At 41.3% G+C, this 20146-nt stretch overlaps 1 protein-coding gene across 1 annotated transcript in view; it reads left to right on the forward strand.

Annotated features, from left to right (window-relative positions):
- The first annotated feature begins 1351 nt into the window (after window positions 1-1351).
- LOC118083707 (melanopsin) overlaps window positions 1352-20146 on the forward strand; it is a 50457-nt gene continuing 31662 nt past the window's right edge. The window contains exons 1-3 of the mRNA XM_035112440.2: window positions 1352-1418; window positions 16742-16878; window positions 19723-19856. Of these exons, the coding sequence (XP_034968331.2) occupies window positions 1401-1418; window positions 16742-16878; window positions 19723-19856 (289 nt within the window). The 5' untranslated portion in view covers window positions 1352-1400. The remainder of the gene's footprint in view (window positions 1419-16741; window positions 16879-19722; window positions 19857-20146) is intronic.

A 20146-nucleotide genomic window follows, 5' to 3' on the forward strand; every position in this document is an offset into this window, starting at 1 on the left:
CTCTACTATTTTTATCCTGAAGTTCACATACAAGAAACAGCTATATAAACCTTGGGAATAGTCACATGGATTGGTTTGTGACCCAAACCTTGCTGATAATATTTGGCAGATAGGAATGTAGATGGGAAAATGACACATTTCTAGAATAACTTCAGTTTAGGGGCCTGTATTTTCCCACAACACCAAGAAACCATGGTTTAATTATCATGAATAAGCCATGGTGAGTCTTGGGTTTCCAACATTTCTTCTCTTTTCATCGTTTGTGTGGAGAGTGAACTACAGTTCCATGTCACACTTAGAACTGTGTTTTGTTCTAACTCTAGTCTGTTAACAAATCTGGTTGTCAAACCATTTTATTTTATTTTTATTTTTTAATAAGTGGAATTCTTTGCTTGTTTGCCGTGACCTAAACCATGGCTTAGGAGATCTTTTGAATTTAACTTGTAATTTGCAATGAGTATTTTATATTATTTAAGCCAAAGTAATTGGATTTAAGCTTATGTTGTCCCATTGATAGCATTAGTGCAAAGGGGTGGTATTACTTTACCCGGGTTGTAGATCAGGATGAATGAAGGCTTTTCTGCTAGGGTTTATTACAATTTCTGAATGGAGGTTAAGAGAAACAACTGGACAATGGCCAGCAGATCCCACTGTATTTGCTGTTCTTACAGTTCTTTGGAGTCAGATGTGGAGCTAGACGCTCATGCCGTGCACCTGGGGGATGGGGCGATCCAACCAGGTGGGCGGTGCTGTGATCCAACCAGGGGGGATTTGTCACCCTCCCTCAGGGTTGACACCCAGGGTGGTCCACCCCTACCCCCTTCCTGTGCCACTGTTTGGAGTGAGCTATGACACTTGCACTGGCTCAGGTTTCAACCATTTGCGCTGTGCCTTAAATAATATGCGTTGAAGTTAGTGATACTTCTAGGTATGTTGTGGGCTACATGTTATTTACAGACAAGACTATGAGAAACTAAGCCATAGAATCATAGAGTTGGAAGAGACCACAAGGGCCATCCAGTCCAACCCCCTGCCAAGAAGGAAACACCATCAAAGCATTCTTGACATATGCCTGTCAAGCCTCTGCTTAAAGACCTCCAGAGAAGGAGACTCCACCACACTCCTTGGTAGCAAATTCCACTGCCAAACAGCTCTTACTGTCAGGAAGTTCTTGCTAATGTTTAGGTGGAATCTTCTTTCTTGTAGCTTGAATCCATTGTTCCATGTCCGCTTCTCTGGAGCAGTAGAAAGCAACCTTTCACCCTCCTCTATATGACATCCTTTTATATATTTGTTTGTTTGTTTTTTTCAGAATGGCCATATCAATATTTATTGAAATACTGGAAATAAAAATCCATTGGTGTTGAGAAAATTCCCGGCAAGAATTGACATGAGACAACATGAACTTCACAGATACAGTAAGAGAACTTTAACAAGTAACTAACTGCACATTCTAAAAGGGTTGCATGGATTCAAATGCCAGGCAGCTGCGGAACATATTTGTAATACAAATTCAGACACCTACAGATTGTCTGGTTACAAACACTGAACAACTATAAGAAACCAGCCAAAGCCAAAACCTTTGAATTTTAGTCTGCTTTTACTAATATGTAATCAAGAAAGCAATTGTAAGTAAATGTATTGTTACAAAGTGGTTAACAATTAACATTAGTTTTGCAAGCTTGGGCTTCTTGGAAACACAGATATTGACTAATATTTTATTTGAAACCGTTTCCATTAATTATTCTTTGCCTTTAACATCCTTACATTAATGATCTGGTTCTGTCTATTAGATAATTGTGCTTTGTTAGTGGTTTTATTCTGCTTTCATAATTTCAGTAAAATATGCCATGGTTTTCATTTTTTTTATAATAAATTTTTATTAATTTTGCAAAATAAACACAAAAGATACATAATCATAATCAAACACCCTCTTCCACCCCCGCCATGAGACCCCTCCTGCCACAAGAGAGACCCATGCCGGGCAAATAGTTGAAGGCGGACCATTTTGTAACTGGGTTTCTCCCCCCCTCCCCCTCCCCCGAGCCCACTCCTGCCACCAGTGGGCCTCGGGATAACAAGGGAAGATAGGGCCGGGTGTCCGCCCAGCTAACTTCCATACATTTCTTACCAAAAGGAAAACAGAAAAAGAGAAAAGAAAAAAAGAAAAAAATATTCATGAATTCAATCCTTAATTACTTAACATTGTTTTGGTGACTTCCCCGTATCGCTCCCTCTTGATTTTCATAATTTCTCATCATTATTCACAGCAGTTTCATTATTAAAATTTCAAGTCAATCTTTTTAAACATAAATTCAAACAGCTGATCATTATCTTTACACTTTACCTCTTATTTTAACTCAACATACATCTTCTCCCACCCCCCTATCCCACAGAACCCCTCCTGCCACAAGCGGGCCCTATGGGTGGTGGGCATTTGAAAATGTTCCATTTTATAGCCTGGTTTTTCACAGCCTCCCCCCCTCCAGGGCCCCTCCCTGCCACCAAGGGGCCCCAGAACTGAGGAAGGAAAAGAGACTGCAAGCCACCAAACTATCTAACTAAATCATCAATTTCTAATAGCTAAAGAACACTATTATCCACCACCTAAAACATTTTTTTATAACAAATATCCTATTTTCTCTTCCCTAGCCTAATCTTTTCCCCAAGAAAATTTTCATATAATTAATCCTTTAACTATTTGCCTTATATTTACTTCTATCCTTAATTAATCTCTAATTCCTCCTCCCCCAAGATTCTTTCCCCCATTTGATACAGCGATTCCGTAAGACATTCCATATTCCATATCCATTTTTCCTACCTCACTTATACTTCAGACTGTCCTCATCCCACTCCCATTCTGTCCCATTTTACCTCCCAGATATTTGTCCTCCCCTCCTTCTGCCCCTTCATCTCCCCAAGCTCCTTCCCTTGCCTATTCACATTTCCCCACGTTTCCCATGACATCAGTTCCAGTTCTTGTTCTTCCAATTCAACAGGATCAGAACTATTGTAACAGTCCTGATCTTTCTTTTCTCCTTGTTGGGCATCTTCTTCTTCCTCTTCTTCACAATCTTGTTTATCCTCAGGAATTGGTTTCCCATTGTCTGACCCTTTTTGCAAAGTTTTATTCAATTCCTGGTACTGCTGTCTAAATCATCGTCTGGAAAACAGATGTTCCAGATGTTGACATTCCTTCTCAGTCAAAGGCAGAGATTAGAGGACAAAGAACAATGGAGACTCAGACTTCCGGTAGAAAAAGAATCCAACATGGCTAGAAAACATTTTCCAAAGTTCTCGTAGTATGATCTCTTCTCTTACCAGCCAAATCCTTTAGACTTTATTATTGACAGCTGTCAAACTTTAACACCTCGCCGGCTCTCCTGGGGTGCCGAATCCCGGGTTGAGGAGGAGTTTCCCTCACATATCCTCTTACTTTCGCAGGGTCTTTATTATTGAAATCTTTCCCCCCTTCGCCCTGCCTCAGGTGGGGAAGTTCTAGTCTTTCCTTGGTGGTTTTTAGAAATCTGTAACTTTTCCCCTGGCTTCGGGTTCACACACCGCCTCCCGATTCCTCAGTGGGTAGAGACCAACTCCCGTTTTTAAATCTCTTCCCTTATCTCAATTGTCCAAATTCACGTCCAATTTAAAATTCAATAAGTCTAACTCACATTTTGTCCAAATCTTTGGGAGAATTGGCCGCTGTAGCCATGCAGCCCTGCAGCGTCACACCTTGGAGTTAGCGGTCTAGTGTCTGCCGCGTCGCAGCTCCAATCCCGCTGCTCTCGGGGGCTCAGAAACAGAGCCTTTCCGGGGGGGGGAAGAGCCCGCTTTGGATGCACCGCCAGACAAGCCTGGTCCCAAGATGCTCGACTTGGGGATTTTTAAGGGAATCCGCTTCGCTGGAGCGGTTTTCCCTTGCTCCAAAGTGCCGAGGTCCGCTCCGCTGAACGGACCTCCGACCGCGATGGCATTGCGACCAACCGGAAGTCTTCCTTTTATATATTTGAACATGGCTATCATATCACCCCTTAACCTTCTCTTCTCCAGGCTAAACATACCCAGCTCCCTAAGCCGTTCCTCATAAGGCATCGTTTCCAGGCCTTTGACCATTTTGGTTTCCCTCTTCTGGACACGTTTAAGCCAGATATACCTTATGAAATTATGTTGGACTAGATTGAGTGAAATCAAACCCTGGTCACATATTTAGTCAGACCAGTGGTGAATTTGGTATTATCTACACTGTCTTGCTCAGACTTCCTGTTTCAGACAGAATTCTTTCCCAGTTCTAAGTGGAAACTCCAGGGATTGAATCTGGTGCCTTTTTCATGTGGTGTATCAGTGAGGTACTCTCCCACCTCAGATTGTCACCCCCATGCCTGAATCAGTGTCCTATCAAATTTTAGCACTTTAACTTATCCCCACCCCCCACCCCTGGTATTGTACAACACTTCCTTTGACCCTGCATGCAACACTTCAGTTTTTAAAAAATCCTATTCTTAAACAAACAGTGGCCAGTACAAAGGTTTATCTAACTCTTTCCCCCAGCTTTGATCTAATGGAAATATAGGCTCAAAGGAAAGCAACTGCAAACTTGCTTCAAAGATTGCTTCTGTCTCCAGAGATAGCAGAGTTTCCAAACCTAAATACAAATGAAGCAGGAAAAAAAATCACTCTTTGATTATCAAATAAAAAACTTTCAGACGTCTGCATGCTTATTACTTTTAGTTTTTAAGCTCTAAATAATTCTGTTGCAGTTTTTCTGTTGTTGATATTGGCCAAGAACCGAAAAATATCTGCACATAACACAATGGTCTATTTTGTATGCAGTTTCAAACCATTGGTTAGCACTGCAGACATACCTCGGGTTACAGCCGCTTCAGGTTGCGTCTTTTCAGGTTGCGCTCTGCGCCAAACCCAGAATTACCGGAATGGGTTACTTCCAGCTTTCGGCAAGCACGCATGCGCAGAAGCGCTAAATCATGCTTTGCACATACGCAGAAGCACAACCTGTGCATGCGCAGACACGGGTTGTGAATGCTGGAGGTTGCGATCATGCCTCCCCCATGGATCACGTTCGCAACCTGAGCATCCACTTCATGTGTAAAACTCTTGTCAGTCCTGCAGTCTCTGACTTCTTCCTCAAGTGCAGGCACAAGGAGTCTAAATGTGTCCAATTCTGCCCTAGAAGCTAGAATTTGTCAATGGGTATGTTGGTATGTGGTTAAACCACAGAGCCTAGGGCTTGCCGATCAGAAGGTCGGCAGTTCGAATCCCCGCGATGGGGTGAGCTCCTGTTGCTCGGTCCCAGCTCCTGCCCACCTAGCAGTTTGAAAGCACATCAAAGTGCAAGTAGATAAATAGGTACCACTACAGCGGGAAGGTAAACGGCATTTCCGTGCACTGCTCTGGTTCGCCAGAAGCAGCTTTGTCATGCTGGCCACATGACCTGGAAGCTGTACGCCGGCTCCCTTGGCCAATAACGCGAGATGAGCGCTGCAACCCCAGAGTCGGTCACAACTGGACCTAATGGTCAGGGGTCCCTTTACCTTTACCTTTTATGTTTGTATGTAAGGCTGAACCATGGTTAGTATTACAAGGACAAGCTACGGTGAACTTGTGCTTCTTTTTTATATTAACTGCAGCTTGTGGTGTCTGGGCTTTGACAAATTGCAGTTTGTTTATGGTGAGCTAGCTTATTCTCACTAAACATAGATAACAGTGTCATCAAATCTTGAAACAAAGTGTTTGGGATGAGACAGTGCCTAAGATACAGGTGGGGAACCTTAAAGTAGAAGTGGGGAACCTGTGGCCCTTAAGATATTGCTGTGCTGCAACTCTCATCAGCTCTAGGCAGTGTGAACAGTGGTCAGGAATGACGGGAGTTGTAGTCCAGCACCTTCTGGAGGGCCATGGGTTGTGCATCTCTGATCTAAGCTGTGTTGAGCCCACCCATCAGGCAAGGTGAGATGACCACCTCAGGGATCAAGATCCACACAACAGTAGATCCCAATGCAGATCTTTATTCCCCACCTTGTTTCTGATGTAGATCTTCCCTGGTGCAGGGGGCGGGGGGGTACCATTTTGTGGTTCACCTCAGGTGCCAAGGTATCTTGTGCCGGTCCTGGTTGAGCCTTATCCTTTTCGGGATTAAAACTCATACCCTGGATGTTGCCCAGAGGAGGACAGAGTCAGTGCAGATGTTGGAGTACTAGCATAATACTAGTACTGACAGATTCTCAGCCCACTTTACAGGACATGCTCGTTTTTGCATACACTAAAGTTTCCAAGTGGATTTCAGCATGTGTTTAAGACACTACAGATGTAAATGAAGAATGCAGGGACTTCACAACATAGAAATGATTATGCATAGTTGGTAGGAGGTGTTCCTGGCTATCTCTGCACCTGTCATAACATTATTTTATCCCCTGATTGATCCTTTGCATTTTCAATATAGAAGGCATTTTCAAATGTTCTTTCTTGACAGCTATATTTCATTTTCAGCCTCTCCCCCTCAATTCTATTTCACTTCTGGGCAATCCACTATGGTTTTGTCATACCTTTTACCCAGAGCATTCATTAAACGGCTGTGTAAAGTAACAAACCACATACCTAGTACAATGCAGTGCCTTTAAACGCTGCTTTCTTAACTCAGTTGAAGCTGTACTACAGAGAAAGTGCCAAGATGATGATGAGGGATGTGTGAATCAAAGATTTGAAGTGACCGCATAAGAGGCTTTAAAAAACAGCTACTACACACATAAACACTGTAAAGAAAAGCAAGATGAACACTAATAAGGTGTCAAATGGAATAAGAATTTGTCTGGGTATAGGTGAAAAGAGAGAGAAGGAACTCCAAATTGTCACTTGCTAAGGGTATGTGCTAGCTTTAATTTGGGCATGCAGAAACTTATGTATCAAGGTAAAGGTAAAGGGACCCCTGACCAGTCCAGTCGTGACCAACTCTGGGGTTGCAGTGCTCATCTTGCATTATTGGCCGAGGGAGCTTCCAGGTCATGTGGCCAGCATGACTAAGCCGCTTCTGGCGAACCAGAGCAGCACACGGAAACGCCATTTACCTTCCCGCTGTAGCGGTACCATTTTATCTACTTGCACTTTGACGTGCTTTCAAACTGCTAGGTTGGCAGGAGCTGGGACTGAGCAACCGGAGCTCACCTCATCACAGGGATTCGAACCGCCGACCTTCTGATCGGCAAGCCCTAGGCTCTGTGATTTAACCCGCAGTGCCACCCGCGTCCCAAACTTATGTATGATTACCACCAAATAGTCACCAAATCTAGTGAGGCTCACCAAGTATAAAATCACAGCCAAAATCCTTTTGAAGCCTTGGTGGGAGAACAGTTATAAGTTAAGAAAATTATGGTTATGAATTTGTACCTCTTATAATAAATGTAATTGTGTCAATGCAAGGACCATATAGAGGGAGTCCCAGCATCTTTCTCAAATATTTGCAATGAGCATGCAAAATTCTGCCTTCACTCGCCTTCGCCCTTTCCTCTTCCCGCAATTTTCAGCTTAGAATTCAGAGTTATTTTTATTCACATGCTGTGGTAATTGCATTATGGGAAAAGCTGGGGGCTGAGAAGTAGATTTTCTGTTTTGCAGTGTAGTTTGCAAATCCATGCTTTTTTGGGAAGAGATTGTCACAATCGTGGGCCTGTTGCCCTAATTGTTTTGCCTGCTGTTTACAAATAGAACCATCGCAGAGAATAAATCCTCATTTCTTGTAATACGTTCCATGTTGCATGAGACCTTTGATATGCCTACTATTCATTGACTATGTAACAGGATTATATACCATTTATCAATTTATGAATTGCATGTGTTCTTATGTAAATGCATTATTATTATGATGTATTTTTGTTTATGCTCTTAAATATGTTGTGACCTAGAGTCGTTTTTTGTGTAACGAGCAACTAGCAAGCTACAACAATGACAAAGTCAAGGCACGTTCTAAACTCACAACCAACCTTGGACATGGAATTGAAGAGGTCATGTGCTTGCAAGGAGGATGAAAACTAATTTACGGATAAGCAGATGGAATCCTTTGTGAAGAGCCTGTCTATCATGTGTAGACCCAGGAACCAGCAGTCAAGACGGCCTGAGTTTTCCAAGGAGTCACTTTGCCTGTTGTCAAGATCTCTTGTTCACCTGTTCTTTCTTCCCAGACATATCAGTAGACCTACAGAGAAAGTGCAGAATAGCAAAGAATGATATCCATCCATGAATTAATTTATGGGTCTTGAATGGTTCCTTGTTGCTCTGGAACAAGTTGTCTCCTGCCTGGGAACCCTCCACAGAGCTGCTGATTACCTGCTGCTGCTACCAAATTTCCTTTGGTGGTCGGCTTCCTGGAAAACTATTGCCATCTCTGTTTGTGGAGCTCTGCCTCTGGGTCACAGCCATCTGCCACCGCCTAGTCATCTCTACTTGGCTTTATTAAGGCTTCAAGGACTTTGTCGTGCTGCCTGTAGGCTTTGGCTAGCCAAATCGGGCACCAAGCCAGCTCTCACCAGCTGTTGACAGGGATTGAAGAGGGGTTATGTTACTGTTCTCCTGCTTAACCCCTGTGCTTCTCGCTTCTTGACCTACATTTGACTCAAGTAGGACTGTGCATAGTGCAGCCACATCAGCACAGTTGAATTTGCATGCATGCAATGTCACCACTTATTATTTTGCATTGGTTTAAGTGTTCCTGTATTTAATTTAAATTTGCACTCTAAACAGTAGGATAAGGTTCTTCTGATTGCAACTTCACACTAAACATTCTGGACAGAACATTTAAGATCCACTCTTTGCAACTTCTAGATAAGCATTTTTATGGCTGTAAAATACTGTATTTTTCCATGTATAACACGTCCCCATGTATAAGACAATCTCTATTTTTTTGGACCGCAACAATTTTTTTGAGCTATTTGGGGGGGGGGGAGATTTCCCAGAGTTGTTGAGCTTTTCTGGGGGGATTGGTTCACCCCCACCAATTGCTCTACAGCAAATCAATGCAAATCGCACACATCACCACAGCCACCAATGGTATGAATGGTCACCGTCCAAAACCCATCTGCCCACTTGCCGCAACCACAGCTGATTGCATGCATGCCTCACCACTGTCATAAATCGCACACCCAATTACTACAGCCAATCGTCCACAGGCCTTGCCGCAGCGACCAATCACACGCCCAATCGCTGTTGCCAATCTCCTCTTAGCTGCTGCCACCAATCACACGCCCCCCCTCTGCTATCCGTGTATAAGATGACCCACAATTTTTGCCTATTATTTTTAAGGAAAAAATATCGTCTTATACATGGAAAAATACGGTACTTCTACTTTCTATATGTGATCTACTTCATAAGCTTAGATTTCAGTATATTCTAAATCTGAAAAGAAATGTCGTATGTCTTAACTTTGTTAACTCTGTATACTGTACCTAGACCATGCTTTGAAAGACAAACAGGTGAAAAACAACTGACCCTGTTGAGCTAAAGTTCATTTTGCTGAATTCATAATACTTTAGCTTCATGCTCATAAAAATTCATGAATACTCAAGTTCTGTTGAATATCTGATTGACAGGAATTGGACAATAAATGTTTAAATGGCAGACCTTTCCAAAATGCCATGGAAACCCATAAATGAAATTTATTGTTGGATCTAGATAGCACTTTCACAAAGTACTTCTACATTATTAAGGTCATCATCTGATGCACAAACTATACACATACACTCTGCTACAATTAATCTTCACTAGAGGTTAAGTAACGTACATGCAGTAATGTATGCCAGAAAATGTTAAACATGCTTCAAAGATGGTGAAAATATTAAGTGTTGTGTGTTTTTCTTTGATTGCTGCCATTTAGGGAAACAATGTCATTCAAACTTAAGCATAATCGGCTTTTGGCAGAGCTGACTGTAACATGAAGCTGGGTGAAGTGATTAATTTGGGTGGCACCATGAGAATTGGAAGAAGATCACAGAAGGCAGGAAATGGTGTCTGAATGGCACATCAAATGCTGGAATAGCTCAGTTGGTAAAGCAAATGGATACTCGTAATCTCAGGGTTGTGGGTTTGAACCCCATGTTGGGCAAAGATTCTTGCATTGCAGGGGGTGGGATAAACGATCCTCATGGTCCCTTCCAACTTAACAATTCTATGATTCTTTATTTTTAAAAAATGTTGGTCTACTAGACTGGGGGCATTTGGGCTGTGCTTCTGTGGCACAATGTTTTGAGTCAGCGCTGGCATTCGGCCAGTAAAACGAAGGGCCAACAGTGTAGCCATAAGCTGCTCAGGCACACAAAATGTTATAAAAGGGAAAAACAGATGCAGCCACATGAAAAGCGCTGCTCAATGATACTGTGCAGCAGGCTTCTGAACTCTTTAGAATTTTCTGCAAAGCTGTCCTGCAGTGACCTACTGCAGCGGCTATTGAGAAGTGAGAGGGAAAAGTTCTAGTCCTGCATCCCCTAGTGATCCATTATGGTCCAGTTGTTCCTCATAAATTGTTGTTAGATTTGAAACTGATTAAATACAGCGTGTTGGCTTCATGAACCCTCTTGCCTCCGAAGTATTGTCTACTTCATCACGGAGCACATGATTGTTCCGTTTCTTAAAAGCGCTCTCTCTCCCCCCCTCCCTCTCCCTCTCTCCTTTCCTCTCCTTGTCCACTCCTTCATCATGGAAAACAGTCCTACTGATGCAAACATCCAGCTCTCATAAAACAATGGGAGAGGATCTTTGTCCTGAAAATGGCCAGTGGGCCATTCTGGACGTGGAAGACATGGAAGGACTTTCCGTAAAAGCTCATTATTCATTACTGAATATGTTAATCTAAGACAGGCATCCCCAAACTGCGGCCTTCCATATGTTTTGGCCTACAACTCCCATGATCCCTAGCTAACAGGACCAGTGGTCAGGGAAGATGGGAATTGTAGTCCAAAACATCTGGAGGGCCGAAGTTTGGGGATGCCTGGTCTAAGACATATAAATTAGCACATTGCAGGAAACCAAGCTTCAAAACTCACATGCTCTTAAGGTGTTTGATTGAATATGCAGCTTAGTTTCTGGAAATTTATCAGCAAAGTTCTCATTGCTTAAATTATAATTATAATTTATTATTTGTACGCCACCCATCTGACTGGGTTGCCCCAGTTTTACTCTGAAATTATTACCCTAAATTGCAAAAAATAAAATAATACAATTCTAAATTATCTCTGACATGAAGTGTGGTAAAAACAATACATTTTGATTTCTTTTATTACCTTATTTCTCACGGCTTGTCACTTTACTGTCACATGTGCAGTAACCTGCATTTGTGGGGCTCCAGAAGTGGTATTATTATTTTTTTAAAGTGAGAGTTGGGATTTTGATGGCTGTTTTAAACCATCATTCTGACACGATGATGATGATGATTTAGTGCATCAAGTGGGGCTGTTTGGTATTTCAGATGAGTCATATGTTCCTGTTCCGTCAATTCATTTGCAGTGCAAGGACAGCTCCTGAGCTAGGAAAATTGGGAGGAAGCTGTGCAAGTGGGGGGAAGGGGAACCGCGTTGATTAGATGGCCCTTCAGTTTCTTGTTTATTTAGAAAGTGTATTTAGAAAAGTTATGTCTCGTCCTTCCACTAAACAGATACAGTACTGATAGTGGGTTGCACATTGATAACAGGACTGGGGAACCCTAGGGTCCATTTTCAGGAGAACTGAGTGTGTTGGAGTTCTACCATCCTTTCTTCTCTGCATCAAGCCCCTTGCAAGATCTTCCCCTAAACAATGTTTTGGAGCCCTAAAAATATATGCATGACAACATTTTGTTGCAGAACCTAAAGAGTGTGTGTGTAACCCCTTTCCTGAGTTCCTAAATAAAAAAAAGTGTGTTAAAGAGGGAGAACTCAACAAACAGCAAACAACAATATCAGTAGGTGCCTCCTTTTATTTGTATTGATCAGCTCTGTGCACCGTGGTGCTTTGATGCGAACCACATTTATAGCTGTCATGTTCTATTAAATACAAAACAGCTGAATTCAGAAAGAACCTCACACATTGATTCATGAGCGTCAATATCTGAGGGATGCTGGGGTTACTGCTGGGTGATGTTGGTTGTATAAATTGAGCTGTTCTGTTTGTGCCCTGTTAAGTTGAAATGCAATATTAATTGGTATCATTTGTTAATTACATTTATATCAGTTTGCTTGTCTCAAAATAGAGATAATGCTTTTGTAGCCATTGTCTCTGTGTGATCGTGTGCAGCATCATTATTCTCATTGAACAGGTTGGTAATTGAAATTTACCAATTAACTTACTGAACCTTTTTGTTGTTGTGGTTGTTGTTTTGTTCCCTCCTTTCCCAAGTCCGAGGTAGCTGAAAGGGGGGGGGGGAGTATTTATTTTATTTCATTGCATTTCCATCAACCACACTCTTTGGGCAGTTTGCAAAAAAAATAAAATCATAAAATATAATAATGCAATCCAAGCATCAGAACAACATACAAAAACAGCACAAAAGGCATAAAAACAGACCAGCACAATATCAGTATAAAAACTGGGAAGTAATTTAATGCCCATATCTTACTGCATTAAATCATATAATTAAAATGACCAGAAGAGTACAAAAGAAAGTCTTCACCTGGCACCAAAAAGCCCATAATGTAGGCACCAGGGGATTGTTTCTGGAGAAACGATGGTCACCTGGATGGCTTTAAAATAGGATTAGACAAATTATGAAGGATAAGGCTAATAATGACTACTGGTCTCAGTGACTTTGCATTCAGGTCCTGCTTGTGGGCTTTTCATGGGCATCTGATTGGATGCTCTGAGGAGAGGCTGCTAAGTAGATGGGCTTTTGGGTTGATTCAGGGCTCTCCTTACGTTCTTAACTAATGCTTTATACATTAAAAAGCAACAGCTATAAAACAAAGGGTGTCGCTTGTCTGTTGCATTATTAAGAGCCACAGCAATGAGACATGTTTCCGCTTAAAGGCATTATAATAGTCTATGGGTGTGTTTGTTTGGTAAAATGAGTTACTATAGTCATGCTGTAGTAACGCCTGATCTCCGCAACCCACTACTGAAAACATATGGTAGCAGAATGTTTGATTCTTCTATTTCCGTTGCTCTCTTGTGCTACTCTCTTAAAGTTATATTGGTGTGGGAAGCATGTGCATGCACACACTATGATCTGTGCTAATCTAGCTATGAAGCAGCAGCACACATCACTGAATTCCCAGCATGTTCTGGCAGAAATAGGTATGTGTAGAGCTTTTACCGGAAGTGCCTTTTCTTTGCATCTTCGGTAAAAGAAAGCTCCACAACTTTGTGGTTCGTCTCAAAATAGCCTACAACTAAAAAAAGCTCAATAACTTTAGGGGTGTCCTGGTTTTTACTTTTTGAAATATGGCAACTCTATTTGTGCATTCATGATACTTGATTAGGCAGCTACTATTGCACTCCAATAAAATAAATTCATGAACTCTTGTAAATATATGTATTGGGGATAAAGACTCCTTGGCTTTTATCACTTACATCTGACATAAATTGCCAACCATAGCTTTTTCATGGTGGTCTTTAAAAGTTAGTGGTTTTTAAGTTTTGTTAGTATAAACAAGAGCCAATTGCCTCAAAAAGCAATTAATTGTGCCTTAGACAAGTTAGAAGTCCTAGGGATGGAATTACATCATCCATTCATTTGATTTCTATATTGCCCTTCATCCAAACATCACAGGGCGGTTTACAATATAAAAACACAGAAATACATATCACAATAAGAAACGAAAACAATACCCCCCTATATTATTATAACCATATGGACCAAATTCTGTGATTCTTTGCAAACGGGGAAAGATAGCAAGAGAATTCTGTGATTTAACCCTCTCCTTCTCAGCCACTTGTCAACTCACTCTGTTCCATGCTTTTATCCTTGAGATATCATAGATTCATAGAATTGGAAGGGAACACAAGGGTCATCTAATCCAACCTTCTGCAATGCATAGGGGTTTTTTTTTTGCCCAATGTGGGGCTTGAATCTATGACCCTGAGATTAAGAGTCTCGTGTTCTACCAACTGAGCTATTCCAGTATGGCCTTTATGTTTTGTGTGAGAAAAGCATATTAGAAGTGGTTGTTTTGCTTCCTATATCTGCAATTCCACTGGTCACTCTGAAACTCCCTTTTCTCTCCCTGCAACAGCTTTGGTTGATAGAAAGAGACCCTGGGGAAAAGAATAGCAATTTGTCACAAAAAGGTGTTCTCCGCTGAGATTTTATATATATTATATGACTGAAGAGTTTTCCATTTGTGGTATTGAAACCTGAAGGTGGCAACTCCATCTAAATGTTTTTACATGATGTTTTGATTGATGTAGCAGCTGGCAAACTAGTCTTCCTCTTTTTTTCTGTTTAAAAAAATCATTCTTTGACAGATTAAGAGTGTGTAAAGCTTTCTGGCATGCAAGCAGTCCGCTGACAAAAGGTTTTTAGCCATGAATGCATTACAGCGACTGTGACATAGAGGTTTTAGCACCTCTGTGTTATATATTGGCTCCCACACTCCTTTAAGCTTCATATTTCAGGCAGCTCTGAATGGGAAAATAAATGGATTCCTCATCTCTCACCACCAGCATTTTTGTGCAGTGCTCTAGGTGCTTATAGAAAGGAAGATACGGACTCCTCAGGCATGTGTGATTGTGTGTTTTTTTAAGAGATGGTACATTAAGGACTTTGCCTCTTTCTAGGACTAACTTAACTCTTGAACAATATGCAGACCTATTAAACCAGCAGTGGGGAGAGCTTTGAGGTACAATTGGCTGCATGAGCATGTGCTGCGTAGTTATCCTAAAGTTGTCTTAATTTGGTTCTGGTTTGACCAAGAAGGGTTTAGTATCTAGTTTGGCACACCTTAACTAGTTCAGCATACATGAGGAAAAGTAAGCATAGTTCATGTTAGGAATGTGAATTGCAAAGTAAGTTGAGATAAGTTAATGTGCCTAATTCTTTGGCAAAACAACTACAACTATTCCGGCCTTTAGGCCAGAGAATAGAAATAAAAGCTTTTGTCACCAACATTAACAGTTACAGAGACGGAGTGGTCATTAATGGAGTGGTCATTTTGGCATGGTAGAGGCACACCAGAGATCTTACCTCATTTCTGTACCGAGCTTTTCATCTTTACAATAGGCAGGGAATTCCAACAGAGTAGAATTCTGGAAACAAGAGTAGACTGTCTTGCTTGTTGTTTTCTAGCTCTGACTACTGTTTGAAGCTAGCAAGTATACTACCACATCATTATTTAGTTAGCTAGTCATGTCCTTATTCCACATCATTATTTATTCCCCTCTCCCCAATTTGGGTTCAACGATATGTTCAGGTTCTACTCCAGCTAAATAAAACAAAGAGTTTGCACCAGTTTTTAGTTCCCTGCTGATTAATTACACATAATTTTCATATATTTGTGGAACACTTCACTATAGTATTTTCTCTTATTTGAGACAGTGGGCGTCATCACTTTTCATCTTACCTCTGATATGTTCACCAAATAACAGGTTAGTTTGGTCTGATTCACTCTGTATAGGTAGGTACACAAGATGCTCTCCAGAAAGGTGGGTTGCAAGCTTCCTCCTGACCCATTTCCCCACCTCTCCTCCCATGTACCAGCCTGGTGTCTCCCATACCTGGTGTCTTCCCATCAACCCTGATCATTGGCCATGTTGGCTGGAGCTGGTGGGGGTCCAGTCATCTGGAGGGCACCAGGCTGGAGAAAGCTGCCATATGCAATTGCATAGGGAAAATAATGTCTAAATAAGGAGACCCGCCCCCCAGTTATTTGGATTTGGGATACCTCTTACCATGGATGTTGTTGCACTTAAACACATTTAACTTGTGTGCATTTAGCTTTATGTGCTTGGAAAAGAAGGGGAAAGGGGGTGGGTGATTGGAGTGGGGGGGAACTTTGGCAAACCCACCTGCTATTGAACCCGATGTGTTTTGACTATAGGGGGTGTTGGCTTTACATGACTGTGTAAGTTGACAGTAGGGATGCGGGTGGCACTGTGGTCTAAACCACTGAGCCTCAGAAGGTTGGCAGTTCAAGTCCACGTGACGGGGTGAGCTCCTGTTGCTCTGTCCCAGCTTCTGCCAACCTAGCAGTTCGAAAGCATACCAGTGCAAGTACTGTAGATAAATAGGTACCACTGCGGAGGGAAGGCTAGTGGTGTTTCTGTGTGCTCTGGCACTCGTCATGGTCCTCCGTGTGCTAGTAGTGATTTAGTCATGCTGGCCACATGACCCAGAAATCTGTCTGTGGACAAACACTGGCTCCCTTAGCTTTAAAAGTGAGATGAGTGCCACACCTCATAGTCGCCTTTGACTGGACTTAACTGTCCAGGGGTCCTTAAGTTGGGTGTTGCCTGTATTTCATAATAAACTTACACCAGCTGCACTGATGTCATAATCCATGGAAATGGACCATGTAAAATGTCCAGACTAGCACCCATTGTTACATATCCATTCCAAGGGATTATTGAAGGGTGCTTATATGAGAATAACATTTGTCAGCCTTTCTGTTGTAAACTCTCCTTTCCATGGTTTTTTTTTAAAAAAACTATAAATATTTGATTGACTAAAATACTGCAGTAATGTTGCATGGCATGTTTTAATCATTTCAATGAAAACACATAGATTGGGGTGACATTTTGTTTCCTCTCCTGTTCTCTCCCCCTCTCCTGCTTTCAGACACAGAATATGGGAACTCAGCACCGAATAAAAGTAGATGTTCCTGATCATGTTCTTTACACTGTAGGCTCCTGTGTTCTTGTCATTGGTTCCATTGGAATCACAGGAAATCTCCTTGTCCTCTATGCATTTTACAGGTATGGTTTTTCTCAGGCTGGGGATAAGTTTGAATAGGATTTTTTTTTTGGTACGTTTTAAATGAAAGGGGGAAATCAACAACTTGAAGGGCTGTTGAGGTACCGATATGTCTCTGGTCTCACCTCCACATGCAGGGAAATATGGCTCTTATACCGGTACCTACCTGCAAGTTGAACATTCAGGATCAGGGTATATCTCGGGGTATATCCCTGCTTACTACCGTCTAATGATTAAAGCAGTGGTGCTGTATTCAAAGGGATGGTGGGAAAACAAGAGGCTGGTTCAAAAGCCTGCTTGGAAATATAACAGAAAGCAACAAAGTGAATATGAGGGAGGTATGACCAGGCAGGAATGGGAGATGTGAAAATTTCAACTGGCACCCTGAAAAGCACCATCATCCCAGAGAAGGGAATGTACACAAGATTACAACTTCTCTGTGAAAAGGATGTGCTTTATTATTATTAAAAAAAACCAAATTACTGGCAAGCCCTATCTGTTCTAGCATTAATACTGCCAACACAAGTAGGTATTTGCACATATAACTGTGAATAAGATTTTTAGACTGTATATATTGTAGTGGAATGCTTGATGAAATTCACATTCAAACTTTCTATTGTGTTTTTGTTACCTCAATAATATACAACAGTAAACAGAAATACAGTTGCCAAGTTAACCACTCATATAAGAATTTCAGTTTTTGAGACTTTCTATTGTGAGAGATTGAAATGACTTAAAAAAACAAACAAACCATTTTCTCTGATTCCTTATAGGAGGTCAGAATTTGCCCTGGTTTGTTTTTTCCCAGGTAATGGTTTTCCTGTTGCTGAAACAAGTTGCTCATTATCTTTTAACACTGCTCTGAGCTCAGCCACTGAAAATGAAAGCATGTTTTGTTTTAACATCTTACTAGTGTCACATCACAGTGTTACACATAATCTTCATGAAAGGCTACCATAAAAACAATGATAGACTATTGTGAAAATATCACTAGAAATTGAGGGGGATACCTCCTAGGTTCTAAAATTGTCACCATATTTTGAGCCGCTGATGGGATGTTCTTTTGTACTACAGCCTTGTTCTGCATGTCACGTGTGCAGTTCTTTTAAATCTCGTCAACATTTCCTCCCAGCAAGCCACACATTTACAAAACATATCTATTTAAGTGGGAGAGAGACAACTTGAGTTTGGGATATTTTAGAATTTGAGTTCCAGAAGGAGTAGCAATGGGGGCAAATGTACCTTCTGAACATTAATTTGTTTATGACTAGGTTGCCTTCCAGATATAAGGGAGTTCAGGCGCTGTGCCCTGATATTCTGATGAACTTTCTGTGGACGTTGACAGCTGTGGCTTTGAGTTCTAGGTGAACTGAAACTGCTGAGTAATGCCACATAGATCACTGAGCAGCAGTCAGATAGTAATGACTTTTGGCCATGCTTAAACAAGGAAAGATTTGACCTAGTGACCTAAAGAAGCAGCACTATAGTTCATAATTTATTCTCTTTCTTTCTGATTCCTTCTGCTTTGTCCTTGCCTGCTAACGCTGCAGGGTCTATCAAAAACAAGCACAACATCAAAGAGTAGTACATCATGCCAGCATCTGTAAAGATGTGGCTCAGGAAATACCCAGGCTACCTGCTGAGAAGATGTAACGTGGTATGAAAACAATGCAATGTTGTAGAGCAGGTCTATAAAAATAATTTACTAATAGTCTTGGTAAATTCTCTTGTACTGTGATTTTCTATGCAGGTAGGATTCAGAAAGTCAGGGACAATTTTTCCTCCAGTGGAGCGTATCCCTATCTTTTTAGTGAATGAGAGCATAAGATGATACATAGGAATACTAATGTTGCACCAGTAGCACCCACCCATGGCAAATAAATGGTGGATGGTTTTAACAGTTGTGCCAAGGGATAGTTTAACCTACTGATTTTGCACTAATGTTTCAGGTTCAAAAAGTAGATTCACACATGCCTACAACATACTCAGGTCGATACCCCCCTCCCCAATTTCTTTATAAGTATACATTACATACAGACATTCAGACATTTCTGTTAGCAGAAATGATCCAGTCACACACACACACACACCTATATAAGTGGTGGAAGAAACATTTCCCAATATAGATAAATATGTAAAATTCTGCTTAGCTGAATCCAGTATAAAACTACCTTAATGGCGCTTTGAGTTTGAAATAAAAGCATTGAATAAATTTCTACAGCATTGCTGTTACAACATTTTAGTACTATGATTGTCATGGTGATACTATGTTTGAAGCATCCGCAGTGTCCTGTTCTGTGGAAGCTTAAGGCTATGAAGGTAAGCAAGTGAATACACTTGCTATTGTGCATGGTTCTGGTGAGGGGTGGTATAAGAATACCTGTATAAATGAATGAATGAATGTCCAAGAAAGTTGAGGCATGTGGAGTCAAAACAGGCAAAGTCAAGTAAGTGAGAAGCTCACTTCAAACAATGATCAAGTTCAAGTTCAAACAAGAGTAGGACCTTGGATAGCTCCAAGTGGATTAAGCTCTCTTCTAATAAGGTAACTGTAGGAAAATATTGTCCATGTGGAGAGGAAAATCCAGCTGAACCTTTTTCGGGCTGATAAGCTCAGTGGTAGGGTTAGATCCTATCTAATTCTGGAGTCCTTGACATTTGTGAAGAGTGGGGAGGTTGAAGTGTTGTAAGGGACTCATCCTCCGAGTCTTGAGTATGGTGGCAGGGTTTATTTAGCAAAACTAAATAAATGTGGTTTATTTTATAAACTGGATTATAATTAAAGATAAACTCACTGTTTTGCTTTCTTTCACCTTTTTTGGGGCACCATGGTGATTCTTATCAAGCAACAAGCGGCTGAGGACACCGGCAAACTATTTCATAATGAATTTAGCAGCAAGTGATTTTCTGATGTCTGCAACTCAAGCTCCAATCTGCTTTCTCAACAGCATGCACACAGAATGGGTACTCGGAGACATAGGTACTTTTCCAATGCTGTTTTGCACATGAACCTCTCCCTATTTCATGGAACTTGTCCTTGTGGCATGAGAAGGTTGTTGAAATCTGTTTGCTGTTATAGACAAACTGACCCTGTTTTAAGAGTTACTGAACATACCTACCTTTTTGTCACTCTTTGTCCTTCTGCTTCTTTTTAATGAAACCACCTGCGAAAGGTGGACCAGGCAATACAGTGTCCCCACCCCAGTATCATCTTAATATATAAGCAACCATGTCAGTCTATGAAAAGATATGCACAATTGTTTTGTTTTC

The sequence above is a fragment of the Zootoca vivipara genome, chromosome 9 (genome assembly GCF_963506605.1).
Source record: "Zootoca vivipara chromosome 9, rZooViv1.1, whole genome shotgun sequence".
In the NCBI taxonomy this organism is placed as follows: Eukaryota; Metazoa; Chordata; class Lepidosauria; order Squamata; family Lacertidae; genus Zootoca; species Zootoca vivipara.